This window comes from Propithecus coquereli, unplaced genomic scaffold, assembly GCF_000956105.1.
Source record: "Propithecus coquereli isolate 6110/MARCELLA unplaced genomic scaffold, Pcoq_1.0 Scaffold167, whole genome shotgun sequence".
Lineage (NCBI taxonomy): Eukaryota > Metazoa > Chordata > Mammalia > Primates > Indriidae > Propithecus > Propithecus coquereli.
In genome coordinates this window covers 3085912-3100969 of record NW_012141302.1, presented here as the reverse complement: position 1 = coordinate 3100969, position 15058 = coordinate 3085912, and the positions used below count along the sequence as shown (strand labels likewise).

The window sequence follows — 15058 nt, the reverse complement described above, 5'->3', positions numbered from 1 at the left end:
ACTGTCTTAACCATTTTTAAGTATACATTCATAACATTATGCAACCATCACTGCAACCCACCTCATAACTCTTTTCTTATAAAACTGAAACTCTATACCCATTAAACAATAACTCCCCATTTCTGCTCTCCTGGCAACCACCATTCTACTGTCTTTCACTATGATTTTGACCGAGTATTTAATACCTCTTATATGTAGAACCATACAGTATTTGTCTTTTTGTGATTGGCTTATTTCACTTAGCATAATGTCCTCAAGGTTTCTCCATGTTGTAATGTTAGAAATGTCTTAATTTTTTAAGGCTATTTCATTATGTGTATATAGTACATTTTGCTTATATATTCATTTGTCAATGGACATTTGGCTTGCTTCCACATTTTAGCTAGTGTGAATAATGCTGCTATGAATTTGGGTGTATAAATATCTCTTTGAGACTCTATTTTCAGTTCTTTTTGGTAGATACTAAGAAGTGGAATTGCTAGATCATATGGTAATTCTATTTTTAATTTTTTGAGGAACCACCATATTGTTTTCTACAGTGGCTGTACCATTTTACATTCCTACCAACAGTGCACAAGATTTCCATAAGGGGTGGGCTTTTCTCTTTCAAAGCATTTTTTCTCTTAGTTCACAGATTTGCTTTCTTAAGTGGATGAGAAAGAAATGTAGTCATCACAGCAGATACATAGGAAATTGTACATGGGACTATGCAATACATATGACATGTACCAATTTGTGCAATATGAATTCACACAAAGACCCTCCCTCAACTACATGTGTAAGCACTGTGCTAGTTCATGTGTGTCAATCTGATGATTGGCCCTCATTTATAACATATTAGCTCATTACCATATTGACAAATTGATTTTTATTGAATTAGATTTTGATTAATTTGTTATTTGGTGACTTGGTTTTGGCTAATTTACCAAAAGCCATGTGGGATTTTGAGTCATTTTTTCAGAACATTGCAAAATGTTTTTGGCTTCAAAGAATCTTCCCTGGATTCTTCTTCACATCTAAGACATCCCTAGCAAGAAGTTAATATTGTGGTAATTGTAGAAAGGAAATATTTACTTAGAATAGCATTCATTTTCAGACACTAGTTTTTTGATTAGGTAATACAATCACATTTTCTCTCAACTCTTTAATGAGTAGATTTTTATAAACATGCTTATAAGAATATACTGTTTTAATATGGTCTTAAATTTCAAAATGTAATAAGCTCAAATTTTAAAGTATGCTTCTAATGCTATTTTATTAGCTTGTTATATTGTATAAAGTGTTAATCATCACAGATGTATACAGCATCAAATTAATGGTATTCTCTCTATATTAAGATTTAGAAATTTAATTTATATTGCAAATGTCTTAATAGACAAGTCCAAAAATGAATGAACATGTATTTCCCAGTGTAGAATGTAATGTAACCCTAGAAAAAGAATAAATCAGATTAATAAGATTTACCCAACTAGATTTTTACAAATACAGATTTTAATTTAGCATCTTAATCTGGTTACATGAATTTTCTTGGACATTGAAGCATAGGAATAAAATAAATACTTTTATTGGGTAATTTTGGTGACTAATTCTAGTGTATTTATGGTCAAAATAATTTTGATTAATAAAAGTTTCTAAGAATTATGAAGAGTCACCAAGTTTGTTTACTGTGTATATATTGTGTATTTTGGATCTTCTCTTTAGTTTTGGCAATCCCTGTCTATATATATTTATATCAGCGAGTATATACAGTTATTCTCTTTTTCTCCTATAGAGTATCTTAGAGTATGAATTACTGGCTTTTCCAAATAGTTTAATGTATTTTTTTCTTTAAGTTTTTAATTGAAGTTGCTTTTAGCTTGTTGCTTTGAGATAAATTGCCTCTAGATTGGATTATTGCCAAATTTAAGAAGAATATATTTGTGAAGGGAGAGTTATGTCTTACTGTAGGAGATATATTTTATCTTCAGGTTAGTGTTTTTGTTACCAACCTCAGTTTGTCCCATTTAGTCCCATACTATAAGTATCCTGTCCCTTTGATCTCTTTTTTTCCCCACTAATATGATGGGAGCTAGAGAGCTGTGGTAGTTTTGTCAAAACTTTTTTGATTTAATTGTCCAATAACTTTATTGGCTCCAAGACCTCATGTCTAAAATTTATACCTACAGCCACTTCTCTGATCTATTTCATTAAGCTCTCCCACAGATTTTGTTGTTCCTGCCTGTGAACAGGGGACAAAGTAACTTGATCATTAAGTTAGCCTTTAAACTTTATTTGACCATATATTTTTCTTTCTAGAAGTTTTGCCTTCAGTTCCCTGTGCCCTGTAGTTGTAGCAATAGTTGGGGGAATCTTCCTCTTATCCTTTTGTTCCATTAACCAGAATGTTAACCTTTCTTTCTTTTTTTTTAAATTTTTTTTAGATAGATGTTTCAGAAGCAGAATTTACTCCAAATATGTACATGCATCCTCTCCTCTTTACCTAGCAATTGGACGAGGGGATGGTAGGTCTGTAAAGAGTTAAGATGCTTTTCCAATTTTAATTTGGGGTTCATAAAAATTATGTAGGAAATGATAGGTAGATTTCACTACATTTTAGAAAATTTCCTCACCTCTCCTAGACTTTAAAAAAAAATTTTATTGAGGTAAAATATATATAACAATTTGCCATCTTAGCCATTTAAATGTACAGTGCAGTGGCATTAAGTACAGTACATTCACATTTTTGTGTAGCCATCATCACCATCCATCCCCAGAACTTCTTCAACTTCCCAAACTGAAATTCTGTACCCATTAACCTCTCCTCCCTCAGCCCCTGGCAAAGACCATTCTGCTCCTAGGCTACTTTTGGACTCATTTTCTTCTTTCACTTAATAAAGTAGAGGGTCCACTGCTGATTAATGGGATTACTTCTATATGTGGAGTCGTTTATACGTATAAGTGATTCAGTTTATTGTAGAGAAAGGTAATAGAAAATGGGATTGAAGAAAGCAGAGAGGTAGAGACACAAACTGGAAGAGGGTTTCCTACTAGGTGTCCTATCCAAAGGCCTCAGCAGCCCTGCCATGGATCTGCCTGATTGTTTCAGAAGAAATTGATCTTACAAGCCATTTCCACCTTGTAGATCCACCTGCAGGTTTCGTAGCTTTCCCATTGTTGCTGGCTACATGGCTTGTCATAGTACCATTGGCGCTTACTGTCTTCAGTGAGCCCATTCAGGGTGAGGATTCTGTTTTGGGTCTTAGTTCTGTATGCACCTTCCACCTTCCCTTCCTGTACTGTCACCATCCTGGCAATGGACTTCAGATGTTTTGCCATGACCTTGAACTTAAGTTTCCATTCTCCAGGACCCTCTGCTCTCAGTACTCAGTTGATCTGCAGGCATCTTCCAGGATATTAACTTTGCAATAAATCTTTTCCTGACCCTGGTTGCTCAGGAATTGAGTGCCCTGCTCCTCCTGATCTTCATCCCTCTGATATTGGTTGTGTGTTTGGATCTTCTTTTACCCTCTTGAATTTCCTTTATTTATATGATAGTATTAATAATTGTCTTTTAAGATAGAGGGTAAACCACAGAGCTTACATTAGTGGTAAATGACCTGTTGTTTTAGTTCTGTGAGATAATTTAGCTAATGAATATTGGCTATAGTGTTATGTCATTAGATGCTGTGACTACTATGTCCAATGGATAAACACAATTTTATCAATAAAGTACAGCATTTATTGGGTTAATTAGTGTCATCTCCTTACCTGTCTTTTCTTTGTTTTTGAAAATTTTGTTGTCTTGATGAACAGATGCATTTTTCCTTTGTTCATTTATCACACACTTAAAGTAAAATCTTTCACCAGATTTATAGTCCTATTAGATTTGATTAGAAAAAAAGTATTTTAGATTAAAACCTCTATAGAATTATCACTCTTCAGTAAGGTTTTCTGTATCTAGATATTAAAATAAGCAGAATTTTAAAAAATAATAACATTTCTATTTCATTTTAGGCCAGTAATAGAAATTGTAATGAAAAGGTCCATCCCTTGAACCACTGGCGTTTATTCTGGTATCTTACCTGTTCATGAACGATGTGGTTAAAGAAACATATGCAGAATTCCTCTTCCCCACCACACCTATGTTTCTTACAAGTTGTATTGTGAAAGCATTTCTCTTGTGTTCTGAGCCAGTTAAAATTATATAGTGAGATTTTAAAAATTGGTAAATTGTACAGAAAGCCAAATTGGAGGAAAGGAAGTTTGGAAACAGGTGCAGAGGTGAGAAGAAATCAAGGAAAATAGGACTGAATTATCCTTTGTTACCATAAAGCTACCAGTAAAAAGATTTTTTTATTATCTCATCATGTGAATATATTTCCATTTTGGGCTGATATGTTTCTTAAACTTGTATTAGAAAGATTTTCAAATATAATGATACATTAGATAGATACTTGGCTTTTTTTAATGCTCTCACATGAGTTTTATAATTACATTCTTTAAATAGCTTTATTGCTGTGGCTCTTCCTTTAGACATTAGGAAATTTTTATTTACAGTCTAGATATTACAAGTGACTCACAGCCTTAAGCCATTTTAAGTCAATCATGGGCCATTGAAGGTACTATTTAAAACAATTTTTTTTATTTTTAATTATTATGGGTGTATAATAGTTGTGTATATTTAGCATATATGTGATGTTTTGATACAGGCATACAATGTGTCTTAATCAAAATCAGGGTAATTGCAGTATTCTTTACCTCAAGCATTTATCATTTCTTTGGTTAGGAACATTCCATTTCCACTCTTTTTGTTAACTTATCATTGACTATAGTCACTTTGTTGTGTGAAAGTACTATTTATAAATTAAGTTTCTGAGTTTCTTAATTCTTTAAATATTCAGGTTGGTAGTATGTCGTGTTTTTGTTTTGTTTTTAGCAATGCCATAAAGCTTCTTAAAAAGCATAGTCTGAGAACGATAATGTGTCTTCCATGACTGGTTTATCTTATGTTTATTCTTCTTTGGAGGTTTTTGGTTTATATTGTAATACTAATGTTGACTATTTCTTTCTTACAGCATGGATTTGTGGAATCATTTCTATCACTGTCATTAGCCTGCTTTCCTTGCTAGGTGTGATCTTGGTTCCAATCATTAACCAAGGATGCTTCAAATTCCTTCTCACATTCCTTGTTGCGCTAGCTGTAGGAACAATGAGTGGAGACGCCCTCCTTCATCTACTGCCCCATGTAAGAAATCTTGCTAATCTTTTGAAAAATTAAAAGTGAAAGATACTTAAGCTAAACGGATACTTCTTTAGCAAGCTGTAGCGCACTAATCTAGTATTTGTGATGTTTTATTTGCTTATAGGATGAAGTATTTTTTTCCGTTTTTACAGTTTTAATGCAATATTTTTGATATAAACCACATCATTAGGTTTTTAACTAGCAGCAAAGACTGGTAATGTCAGCTTTACTTTTACCAGTCTTTAAAAATACTCATTGGATTAAAATGTGCTATATTAGCAGTTCTGAAAATGAATACTTAAAAAATTAGTGAGATCTTTTTGTCTAAGTGGTATATCAAGTAAGCCTTTAGAAGAAATGTATAGGGGGTGTTGTAATTGATTGTGCATATAGCCAGTATGCCATTAGCATCTTTATTTGAGCAGTAGTGGGCAGACATACTCAGTCAACTATTTTAGGCTTTTAGCTCATTATACATTGGGGTGGGGGAGGGAGAATTTATCTTTTCACCTGGCATACTACTTGTTTTCTTCCTTTTGGGGACACTTATAATGATAGAATCACAAGCCTGTACTCCTAGTACCATGCTTATGAACTTTTTAAAAGATTGCTATCTATCTGTAACGTATTGATAGCTAGATAGATAGCTATCTATCACCAGCTAACAGTATTTGATTCACTTTTTACTGTTTTTATTTCGAATGATGAAAATAATGGAGATTTTTCTTTTCCAAATATAAAATTGCAGTATTGAAATTTCCCTTCTAGAGACAGATTTGTATTTGTGTGTTGTGTATAACTTGTCTCCCCTTCTGCACTCTTGGTTGAGAATTCCAGAATTCCAATCTAAGAACAATGTATGACATTGCCTTTAAAAAAAAAAAAATTGGATTAATGAATCTTAAGACTGTGGATATGAATTTTTGTTTTGCCCTTTCTACCAACCATCAGGAACAGCAATAATCTTAGAACTAAGCCTAGTAAGAACAGTTGATGTGAGAACAATATGTAAGTGCTGTTTAACTTGTTTTTCTAGTAAGAATGGTTAACTAAACTTAACCATTACCTTGTCCAAATGGTCTAACCTCCTTTGAGAGGTTTAGAAGTCTCTTCTGTTGGCCACTATTTAACAGAGAAAGAATATTCATAAATGTTACAAGAAAGAAAAATACTTAAGTCTAGTTACCTACCTTAAATTCTTTGAGATTAATATTGTGATACTTGTACATTTCACAGTGTTGAAATGTAACTTTTTCTGTACATAGATTTATTTTTGCTAAAGCTTTAAAATGCAGAAAATTACACACACACTCTTGCTAATGTTTCACAGTATATACAGCGGTCACAAGCTCATCACCCTTTGAAATAATTTATAAGAGAAGAATGTTATAAAAATATAATCAGTTTAAGAAAGAGATTACAGAGGGTCACAAGTAGTGACCTGCTTATGAATTAGTTTGTGTGTTTTGTTTTATTTTTACTAAATATTTGGCATTTAAGTGGGTCTTGTTCACTTTGGTTTATAAAGAGCTCATCACTTCCTATTATTACTTCTGGCTTCTTCTGTTTTGATTATCCCACGATAGTATAAATGTACCTTATAGGCATTTTAATCTGTGGTCTTTGTTTTGTAGTTAACATAAAACCTACTTTTTGGATAAGTGAGTAAAGCAGATTAAATGGAAGACTACTTAATCTTTAAGTGAGATAATATTAATAATATCTAGGGGAGCACTTTAAAAATTGAAAGGTATTTTTTTTGTGTTCTCTAGGAAATTGTAATCTCAAAATTTTAAATAGCATTTAAATTACTTGTTTAGAAGTTTTCTCTATTATTAACAGTCTCAGGGTGGACATGATCACAGTCATCAACATGCACATGGACATGGACATTCTCATGGACATGAACCTAAGAAGTTTTTGGAAGAATATGATGCTGTTTTGAAAGGACTTGTCGCTCTAGGAGGCATTTATTTACTATTTATCATTGAACACTGTATTAGAATGTTTAAGCACTACAAACAACAAAGAGTAAGTATTTTTTAATTGTGTATTTCATTTTCTGAGATAAAACTAAAAAATTATCTTTCTAGACTTTTTAAAAATTATGATGTTTGTGTTATTAAATCTCTGTTTTTTAACAGCTAATCTTCAGAGGAAAAAAGCTGTATTTGATCTTTGCCATTTATTTTGCCAAATACAGCAGTCTCTGTTTCAGTTAATTTATGTTGTATCATACCTAATTAATTGGCTTAGGATGGAAAAGGCTATTGGCCAGTTTATGTTTCTTATAAAAATGCAAACATATATAAGTAGAAGCAAGTATCATCAATCTTAGGTAATATTTTTGATTATAAGTGGATTTTATTATAATATCTTTTAATGAAAATCTTTTTACACATTTCTTTATCAGAAATGCCTTGGCAATGGTAGAAGTATTAGGGATAAGAAGTTGTCAGTTTAACGGGGCTTTGTAGGAAGAAAATATGAAATGATGGAAATGTTGATTTTTTTTTTTTTTTTCAAGAGTGACTCACCTCTTGGGAGATGATGCTTGGTCGGGCTGTTGATTAAATACCCTGATTGTCATGCAACTGTCTGTGTTTCACTTCACATTTATGAGAATAAGACAAATATCTAAAAAAATGTTTCCCCCAAGGAAGTAAGTTCAGGGCCACTGCCATTCACTATGGTTTACACCCCTTTCTGTTCACATCAGTTCACATCTGCTTTTAAAGCTCTATCCTGAATACATCTTACTAACATATTTGTGATACTAACTCTGATTATCTCCAGTATATTCTGTTTAAGTAAAGCTTTCCACACAAAAAAGTTAGAGTTAGAAAATTCTTACATTTTGTTAGTTAACTCCAAATATCTTTTTTCCTCTCAAACACTCAGGATAATCATGGCCTTAATATGTACAGTCTACTCTTAAGATACAATTTTTTGTTATTTTTATGTATATGTTTTGTTTGCCTATATATGTGTTTTGTATATATCCCCTTGAGACAGAATATAGTTTGGAGCAGAGTGCTGAACTGGGAATACAGAACTAGCTGTGTGACTGTCACTCCTTCCCCACGATTTCCAGTAGCTGTCTAAATCATGGGAAAGAAATCTTCTCATCTGTATTTTCATATCATATTTCAAATTGTATATTTAATTTTAGTTACCGTATTTTAGTCAGTACATATTTGATTACTTTCAAAGGAGGAATGATTAAGATGGTGAGTCCCGTGAAGTATTATCTGAGGAATGGTGAAAGGAACTGGGAAGGTTCAACTTAAAGAATAATGAAAGAGATCTAACATCATTTGGGTTTTTGTTTGTTTGTTTCTCTTTTTTTTTGAGGCAGAGTCTCGCTCTGTTGCCCAGGCTAGAGTGCCATGGCGTCAACCTAGCTCAGCAACCTCAAACTCCTGGGCTCACGCGATCCTCCTGCCTTAGCCTCCTGAGTAGCTGGGACTACAGGGATGCACCACCACGCCTGGCTAATTTGTTTTTCTGTTTTTAGTTGCCCGGCTAATTTTTTCTATTTTTAGTAGAGAAGGGTCTTACTCTTGCTCAGGCTGGTCTTGAACTCCTGAGCTCAAGCAATCCTCCCTCCTCAGCCTCCCAGAGTGCTAGGATTACAGGCATGAGTCACCACGCCTGGCCTGCATTTTGATTTTGAAGTGTATGTGGAAGGTGAAGTAATTCTGATGGATGAGTGGAGAATAAAATATGGTGGGAAGCAGAAGTGTCTAGAAGGAAGTAAGTTGAGTAAGGCGATTATTGCAGAATAATTTAGAAGAGAGGTAACAGGAGCTTGAACTAGGGTCATGGCAGAAGGAATGGGGAAGAAAAGATGATTAAGAGAATTACTCAAGTGAGAGTATCAATAAGAGGACTTGATAGTTGATTAGATGTAAGAAATACAAGTATTTAATAGTTCATCAGTACCATAAATTACATATTGCAAAATATGTAAAGTAGTTGAGCTTCATTAATCCAAAAATCCAAACTCAGAAATGCTCCAATAGAGCATTTCTTTTGAGTGTCATGTTAGTGCTCAACAAATTGTAGATTTCGGAGCTTTTTGGATTAAGAGTACTCAACCTGTACTGTGAACCCTAATATTCTTCATTTGTGTGTCTACTAACACTGAAGCAGCAAATATTAAGTACTTAATTGTAGAAAACACTAGGGACTATGTAGTTTACAGATAAGTACAAAATGTAGTCTTTCAAGGAACAGTTCAAAATAAACAAGATTTTTTTTATAATTTAATCTTCTTGATCTTATTTTGAACCTAAACTTAAACACATTTATTTTTGCAAAGAAAACTGATATAAGAATGGAATTCCCAAAACATGGCAGCTTTTTTGTAAATTTGAAATTGTAGAAAGTAAAAAACTGAAAGGAACACCTTTGGTGCTGGTGGTGGGTATGTGTGCTCTAAACCTGACAGGAAGAAATTCTTCAAGTGTATCAAAGAAGGGAATCTGGTCAGATAAGTCAGGGCATCTCTTTTATGAGAAAAAGGACAGTAAACTAAGATGAAAAGGATATGGCTTTTTTTTTTTTTTAAAGAAAGAATTAGTGGTATTTGAATAGAACAGACATTTGACAGTCTGCGCAGAAAAATCAACTTTTGGAAGGAAGCATTCAGACCATAAGTTAAATAGTACACCAGTTGCTTAGTTGTTTCAGTAAGTTGGAGGCCTTAAGGGTAATGATTTGCAAGTTTCTAGGAAAGTGGATAGTCAGAACCAAAGCAATTAATAAAAAATTCCATCTGGTGTTTGCATTTTCTTTAATTTCTATACACAACATTTCTTTATCAGAAATGCCTTGGCAACGGAAGAAGTATTAGGGATAAGTCATTGACTTTGTACTAGTGTTAGCGCCTCCTTCCTTTTTTCCCCTTTGACTCATGGTTACTGTTTCTTTTCTTCAGGGTGTCTCCATATTATTATTTTCTTTTGAATATATTTTCCCAGTTTTTCTTAGTAGCTTACGATAACAATTTATTATTACTCAGAATTCAGTGTGTCAGGAGTTTACGCAGGATTCAGCTGGGCAGTTCTTCTGCTCTTCTTGGCGTTTGCTAAAGTCACTCATACCACTACATTCAAATTCATCTGGCCACTGGGCTAGGATGTGCCAGGCTAGGTAGGGCTGGAAAGTCCAAAAATACTTCACTCCCTGTCTACATCTTGATGTTCCTCCACATGGCCTGTTTGTATAGTCAAGACTGAGCTTCTTCATAGAATAGTGCCTAGTTTTCCTGAGCAAAAGCAAAAGCTGCCAGGCTTCTTTATGACTAGTCTGGGAACTGGCACAGAATCATTTCTGCTGCATTCTGTTGGTCAAAACAAGTTAAAATAAAAACAGCCAAAATTCTAGGGCAGGGGATAGACCTTACCTTTTGATGGGTGGAGCAGAATACTCATATAGGGATGGAGGAAATTGATGGTGGCCATCTTTGAGGTTACCCCACACACAACTAGGTATACAAGAGTACTTATGCAGCAGATAGAAGACTTAAACATCTGAAATGTGAGACATGCCAACTGGTAATCATCTCCCAGAGAACGATGACTATTTTCACACTGTTGTAGCATACTTGATTATTTGGTTTCTTAAATTAACATACATTAAAAGCAGAAATTTAAGTTGGAAGAGTTATTAGTGGTAGTTACATTGATAAAAGAAGAAAGTACTAAAAAGTCAGACTATTAAGGCATATAACAGGAAAAAGTCAAACCTAAACAATGAAATACAGTAATTAGTATTTACTAGTAATTGAGGACTGATTAAATCAGTGGTACTCAACCTTTTTGGCACCAGGGATTGGTTTCATAGAAGACAGTTTTTCCACGGATAGGGGCAGGGGGTGGGACGGAGCTCAGGTGGTGTTGTGCTACCTGGTTCCTAACAGGCTGTGGATGGGTACCACCTTGAGGTTGGGGACCGCAGGATTAAATTACATTTACTGTCTGATTACAAGGTGATAAGAAAGAATGCTTATCTATTACTGTGATAGGTCATTTTCATACCTCTCCTCATTTAATCCTCATAAGAATCTTATTTGACACATGAGTATTCTTGATCAATAAATTTAACAAACTTTCTCAAGTCTTAGCTGTAAACTACAAATTTAGTATTATTCTAACTCAAATTTGACTCTTCCTTTTATGTCACATTGTGAGATTGCATTACATACAGAATCAAATTCAACAAAAGAATGAGCTTTAGTTTTTTTGAACTTTCTATTATCTTACACTATTAAATAAGGGATGATATACATATTTCACTCATTTTATTTGGGTGGCATATAATAATTTAGTACTGTCTACTCTATTCTTAACTTTTAAGTAGATGGATTGAACCTCTTAGTTGAGTATTAAAAGAAAATACAAATTTAGTTGGAGTTTTCATCTGGTAGATGCCTTGAATATCTTCCAGAAAAATTTTTCTCGCCCCTTTTCTAAATAATTTACATATAAAGTTAGCACCAGTTTGTCCCATAGGTGTTAACTAGTGAATATTGTTGCTAATTGTGGGTACAGATGTTATACTAATCAGATGCCTTTTTTAGGGAAAACAGAAATGGTTTATGAAGCAGAGCACAGAAGAATCAACTATTGGAAGCAAGCTTTCAGATCATAAGTTAAATAATACACCAGATGCTGACTGGCTTCAACTCAAGCCTCTTGCCGGTAGACAACAATTCTGACTAAAGAGAAACTTTTAAGATCCAAAAATTGAAATACTACTTCTAAACTATGCCTGTGTTGTTTGAATTTTTTTGTTTTTGTGGCTTCCCTAACATTAGTGTCTAACATGTATTTCCTTAAATGTGAATGTGTCTTAATTGTACTCTTATTTGTTAGTTTATTTTTGTTAATGGTGGAATTATATCATGGGGCAAGGAATGTTTTACACTTGTAGTTTACAGAAAAAATATGAGTGAAGCAAAAAAGGGCATTCAGAGTGGTGGATTAGTGTTAGTTTTATTTCTTGACCATGCAGATTTCCTCCCTATATGATTTATTTTGTATGGAAAAAGGAGAATTGGCCTGCCCTTTATATTTAAAATCTTTGTTCATCCATTCATCTATTCTGTTGCCTGATAGATGTAATGAGGTAGTTTATAATTTTCAGGAAACATGAAAGAAGTTTTTTAACCTAATTTCTCTCCCTTTCTGTTTAAACTTATATTTCCCCTGAATCCACCAATGATTTTCTACAGAAGAGGGCAGCCTAGACTCTAACTGTAGAAACTCTGCCCCAAAATACAATTCGGGAAATGTTGAGATCTTTGACAGCTAATAAACAGCTTTGGAAAACTAGTGAAAGACCCACCTTAATTTTTAAAAAAATGCTTATCAGATGTTATTATTACTTACAATGGTTTCTGAACTTCATCCTAGCAGTGATCTCTGAGTAGCCATTGTGAAATAGGCGGGGCATTGAGGGGTGTAAAGAACTTTGACATCAGCTAATCATATATGACTTGGGCAAGTTATTTAAATTTTATTTGTCTTTGTTTTCTTAAATGATAAAAGGTAAGAGTGAGTAAACACTAAGATTCCTTCTTTCTCTGAAAAATTATGGTTGCATTTTGTTATTTTGTAAATACTACAATAACATTCCACCCTTGATTTTTTTTTATCAACTATTCCATGGTTTGTTCCTTAAGTTTCGTAATATCTTCATGCTTTCTAACTTTTCTCTTGCTTTTGATTTCAGTTCCCTTCCATTTACCTCATCTGCAACAATCTTTTGAACCCTCCAAACTTCAATTTGTTTTTTGTGTGTGCACGTTCACGTTTTTATTGGTTGATTGATTGACCAGACTCAAGAAAATATTTTTCAATTAGAATGGCTTCTAAATAATTTTAGGGAAATATATTTTTAAAGAATTTTTAAAGACATTCACTTAAGAAAAGTTCATTGCATTGCTATTCTGCCTGGGTTTAAATTAGCCGATATTCATGCATTTACTTCTTGATAAAGCATATCCTTTGCTATACATATATAGGAACTGATGACTCGGTTGTTTCTGAAGATCGACTTAATGAAACTGAACTGACAGATTTAGAAGGCCAACAAGAATCCCCTCCTAAAAATTACCTTTCTGTAGAAGAGGAGAAAATCATGGACCATTCTCACAGTGATGGATTACACACCATTCATGAGCATGATCTCCATGCTACTACACATAACCACCATGATGAGAATAAAACTGTGCTGAGGAAACATAATCATCAGTGGCACCACAAACATTCTCATCATTCACATGGTCCCTGTCATTCTGGATCAGATCTGAAAGAAACAGGCATAGCTAACATAGCTTGGATGGTAATCATGGGGGACGGCATCCACAACTTCAGTGATGGGCTAGCAATTGGTGAGTGGACTTGAAACTTGGGTTATAATTTGTTCTTTGAGACTGTTTTTCTTCTTCCACTATATCTATACTAATCTTACGAACTATAATATGTAAGGTTAAAATTTGGAACTTAACAAATATGCTATTATATATTACTCTTGTCATCTGATTTTTCCAAAGGCTATAATTTTGTGTTTAATAAATAAATTTGGAGGTATAAAGGTATAATCCAGTGTTGTTTTTTGAACATGTGAACAAGTGTCTATAGTATACTTCTTTAATAACTGGTTTTTCATTCAAAGCACAGTTACCATATTGAAAAAGCTACCATAACATTATATTTTCAAATACATTTACATTTCCCTGAAAGAGAACCGTTCAGTTTCCATCTTAAGTTTAATAAATTTTTCAGATCTTTGAAAAGGTGAAGAAAAATTTTAAAACATTAAAAATTCATTGTGCCAAATTCAAGTATATTAGAATCTTGCTAATGTAAACTGATATTACCAGTCTAGGAGAACATTAAATGTGATCAATACATGATTTTCTTTGAGATCCATACTCTGTTGGCATCCAGAAGTAGGCTTTGATTTCTTCTGGAAAGCAGAGACCGTATTTTTGAATTCACAGTAACTGTTAAAACTTAAGAATAAAGAATTTTGCGGCCGGGCGCGGTGGCTCACGCCTGTAATCCTAGCACATTGGGAGGCCGAGGCGGGCGGATTGTTTGAGCTCAGGAGTTCGAGACCAGCCTGAGCAAGAGCGAGACCCCGTCTCTACTAAAGATAGAAAGAAATTAATCGGACAACTAAAAATATATAGAAAAAATTAGCCGGGCATGGTGGCACATGCCTGTCGTCCCAGCTACTCGGGAGGCTGAGGCAGTAGTATCGCTTGAGCCCAGGAGTTTGAGGTTGCTGTGAGCTAGGCTGACGCCACGGCACTCACTCTAGCCCGGGCAACACAGTGAGACTCTGTCTCAAAAAAAAAAAAAAAAAAAAAGAATTTTGCTAGTAGACTTAGATGTATTTGTACACCTGATCTCAGCCCTCAAGACCAAGACTAATAATACTTTGTGCCATTTATGCTCTAGACCCAGGAAAGTTTAGATAAGGATGCTAGCCATTTAAATATCTATAAATATCAATGTGAGAGAGCAAATGCAATCATAGACATATAAGACTTAAATTGAGCATCAGACTCAGAGATCGAAACAATAAAAATCGTTCCTATTCCCAAGCTTTTCATGAGTTAGAAGGCTACACTAACTAAGGAGAGAGAATTCAGTTCAATATGTAATATTGCTTTCATTGAATAGCTCTTTCTATAGTTGTTACACACTTGTTGTAGCCTACTATATGTTCAAAAACTGTAGTGTGTGAGATGGATGAGTTACTCATATATTATGAAATCAGTTTAGGTATACAGAAGAGGCTTCATATGTCATCACTAAT

At 33.9% G+C, this 15058-nt stretch overlaps 1 protein-coding gene across 2 annotated transcripts in view; it reads left to right on the top strand.

Moving 5' to 3' along the window:
• SLC39A10 (solute carrier family 39 (zinc transporter), member 10) overlaps positions 1-15058 on the top strand; it is a 65465-nt gene that overhangs the window by 30050 nt on the left and 20357 nt on the right. For both annotated transcript variants that reach the window (XM_012641656.1, XM_012641654.1), the window contains exons 4-7: positions 5055-5224; positions 7064-7252; positions 11808-11928; positions 13254-13622. In XM_012641656.1, coding sequence (XP_012497110.1) covers positions 5055-5224; positions 7064-7252; positions 11808-11928; positions 13254-13622 — 849 coding nt within the window. The remainder of the gene's footprint in view (positions 1-5054; positions 5225-7063; positions 7253-11807; positions 11929-13253; positions 13623-15058) is intronic.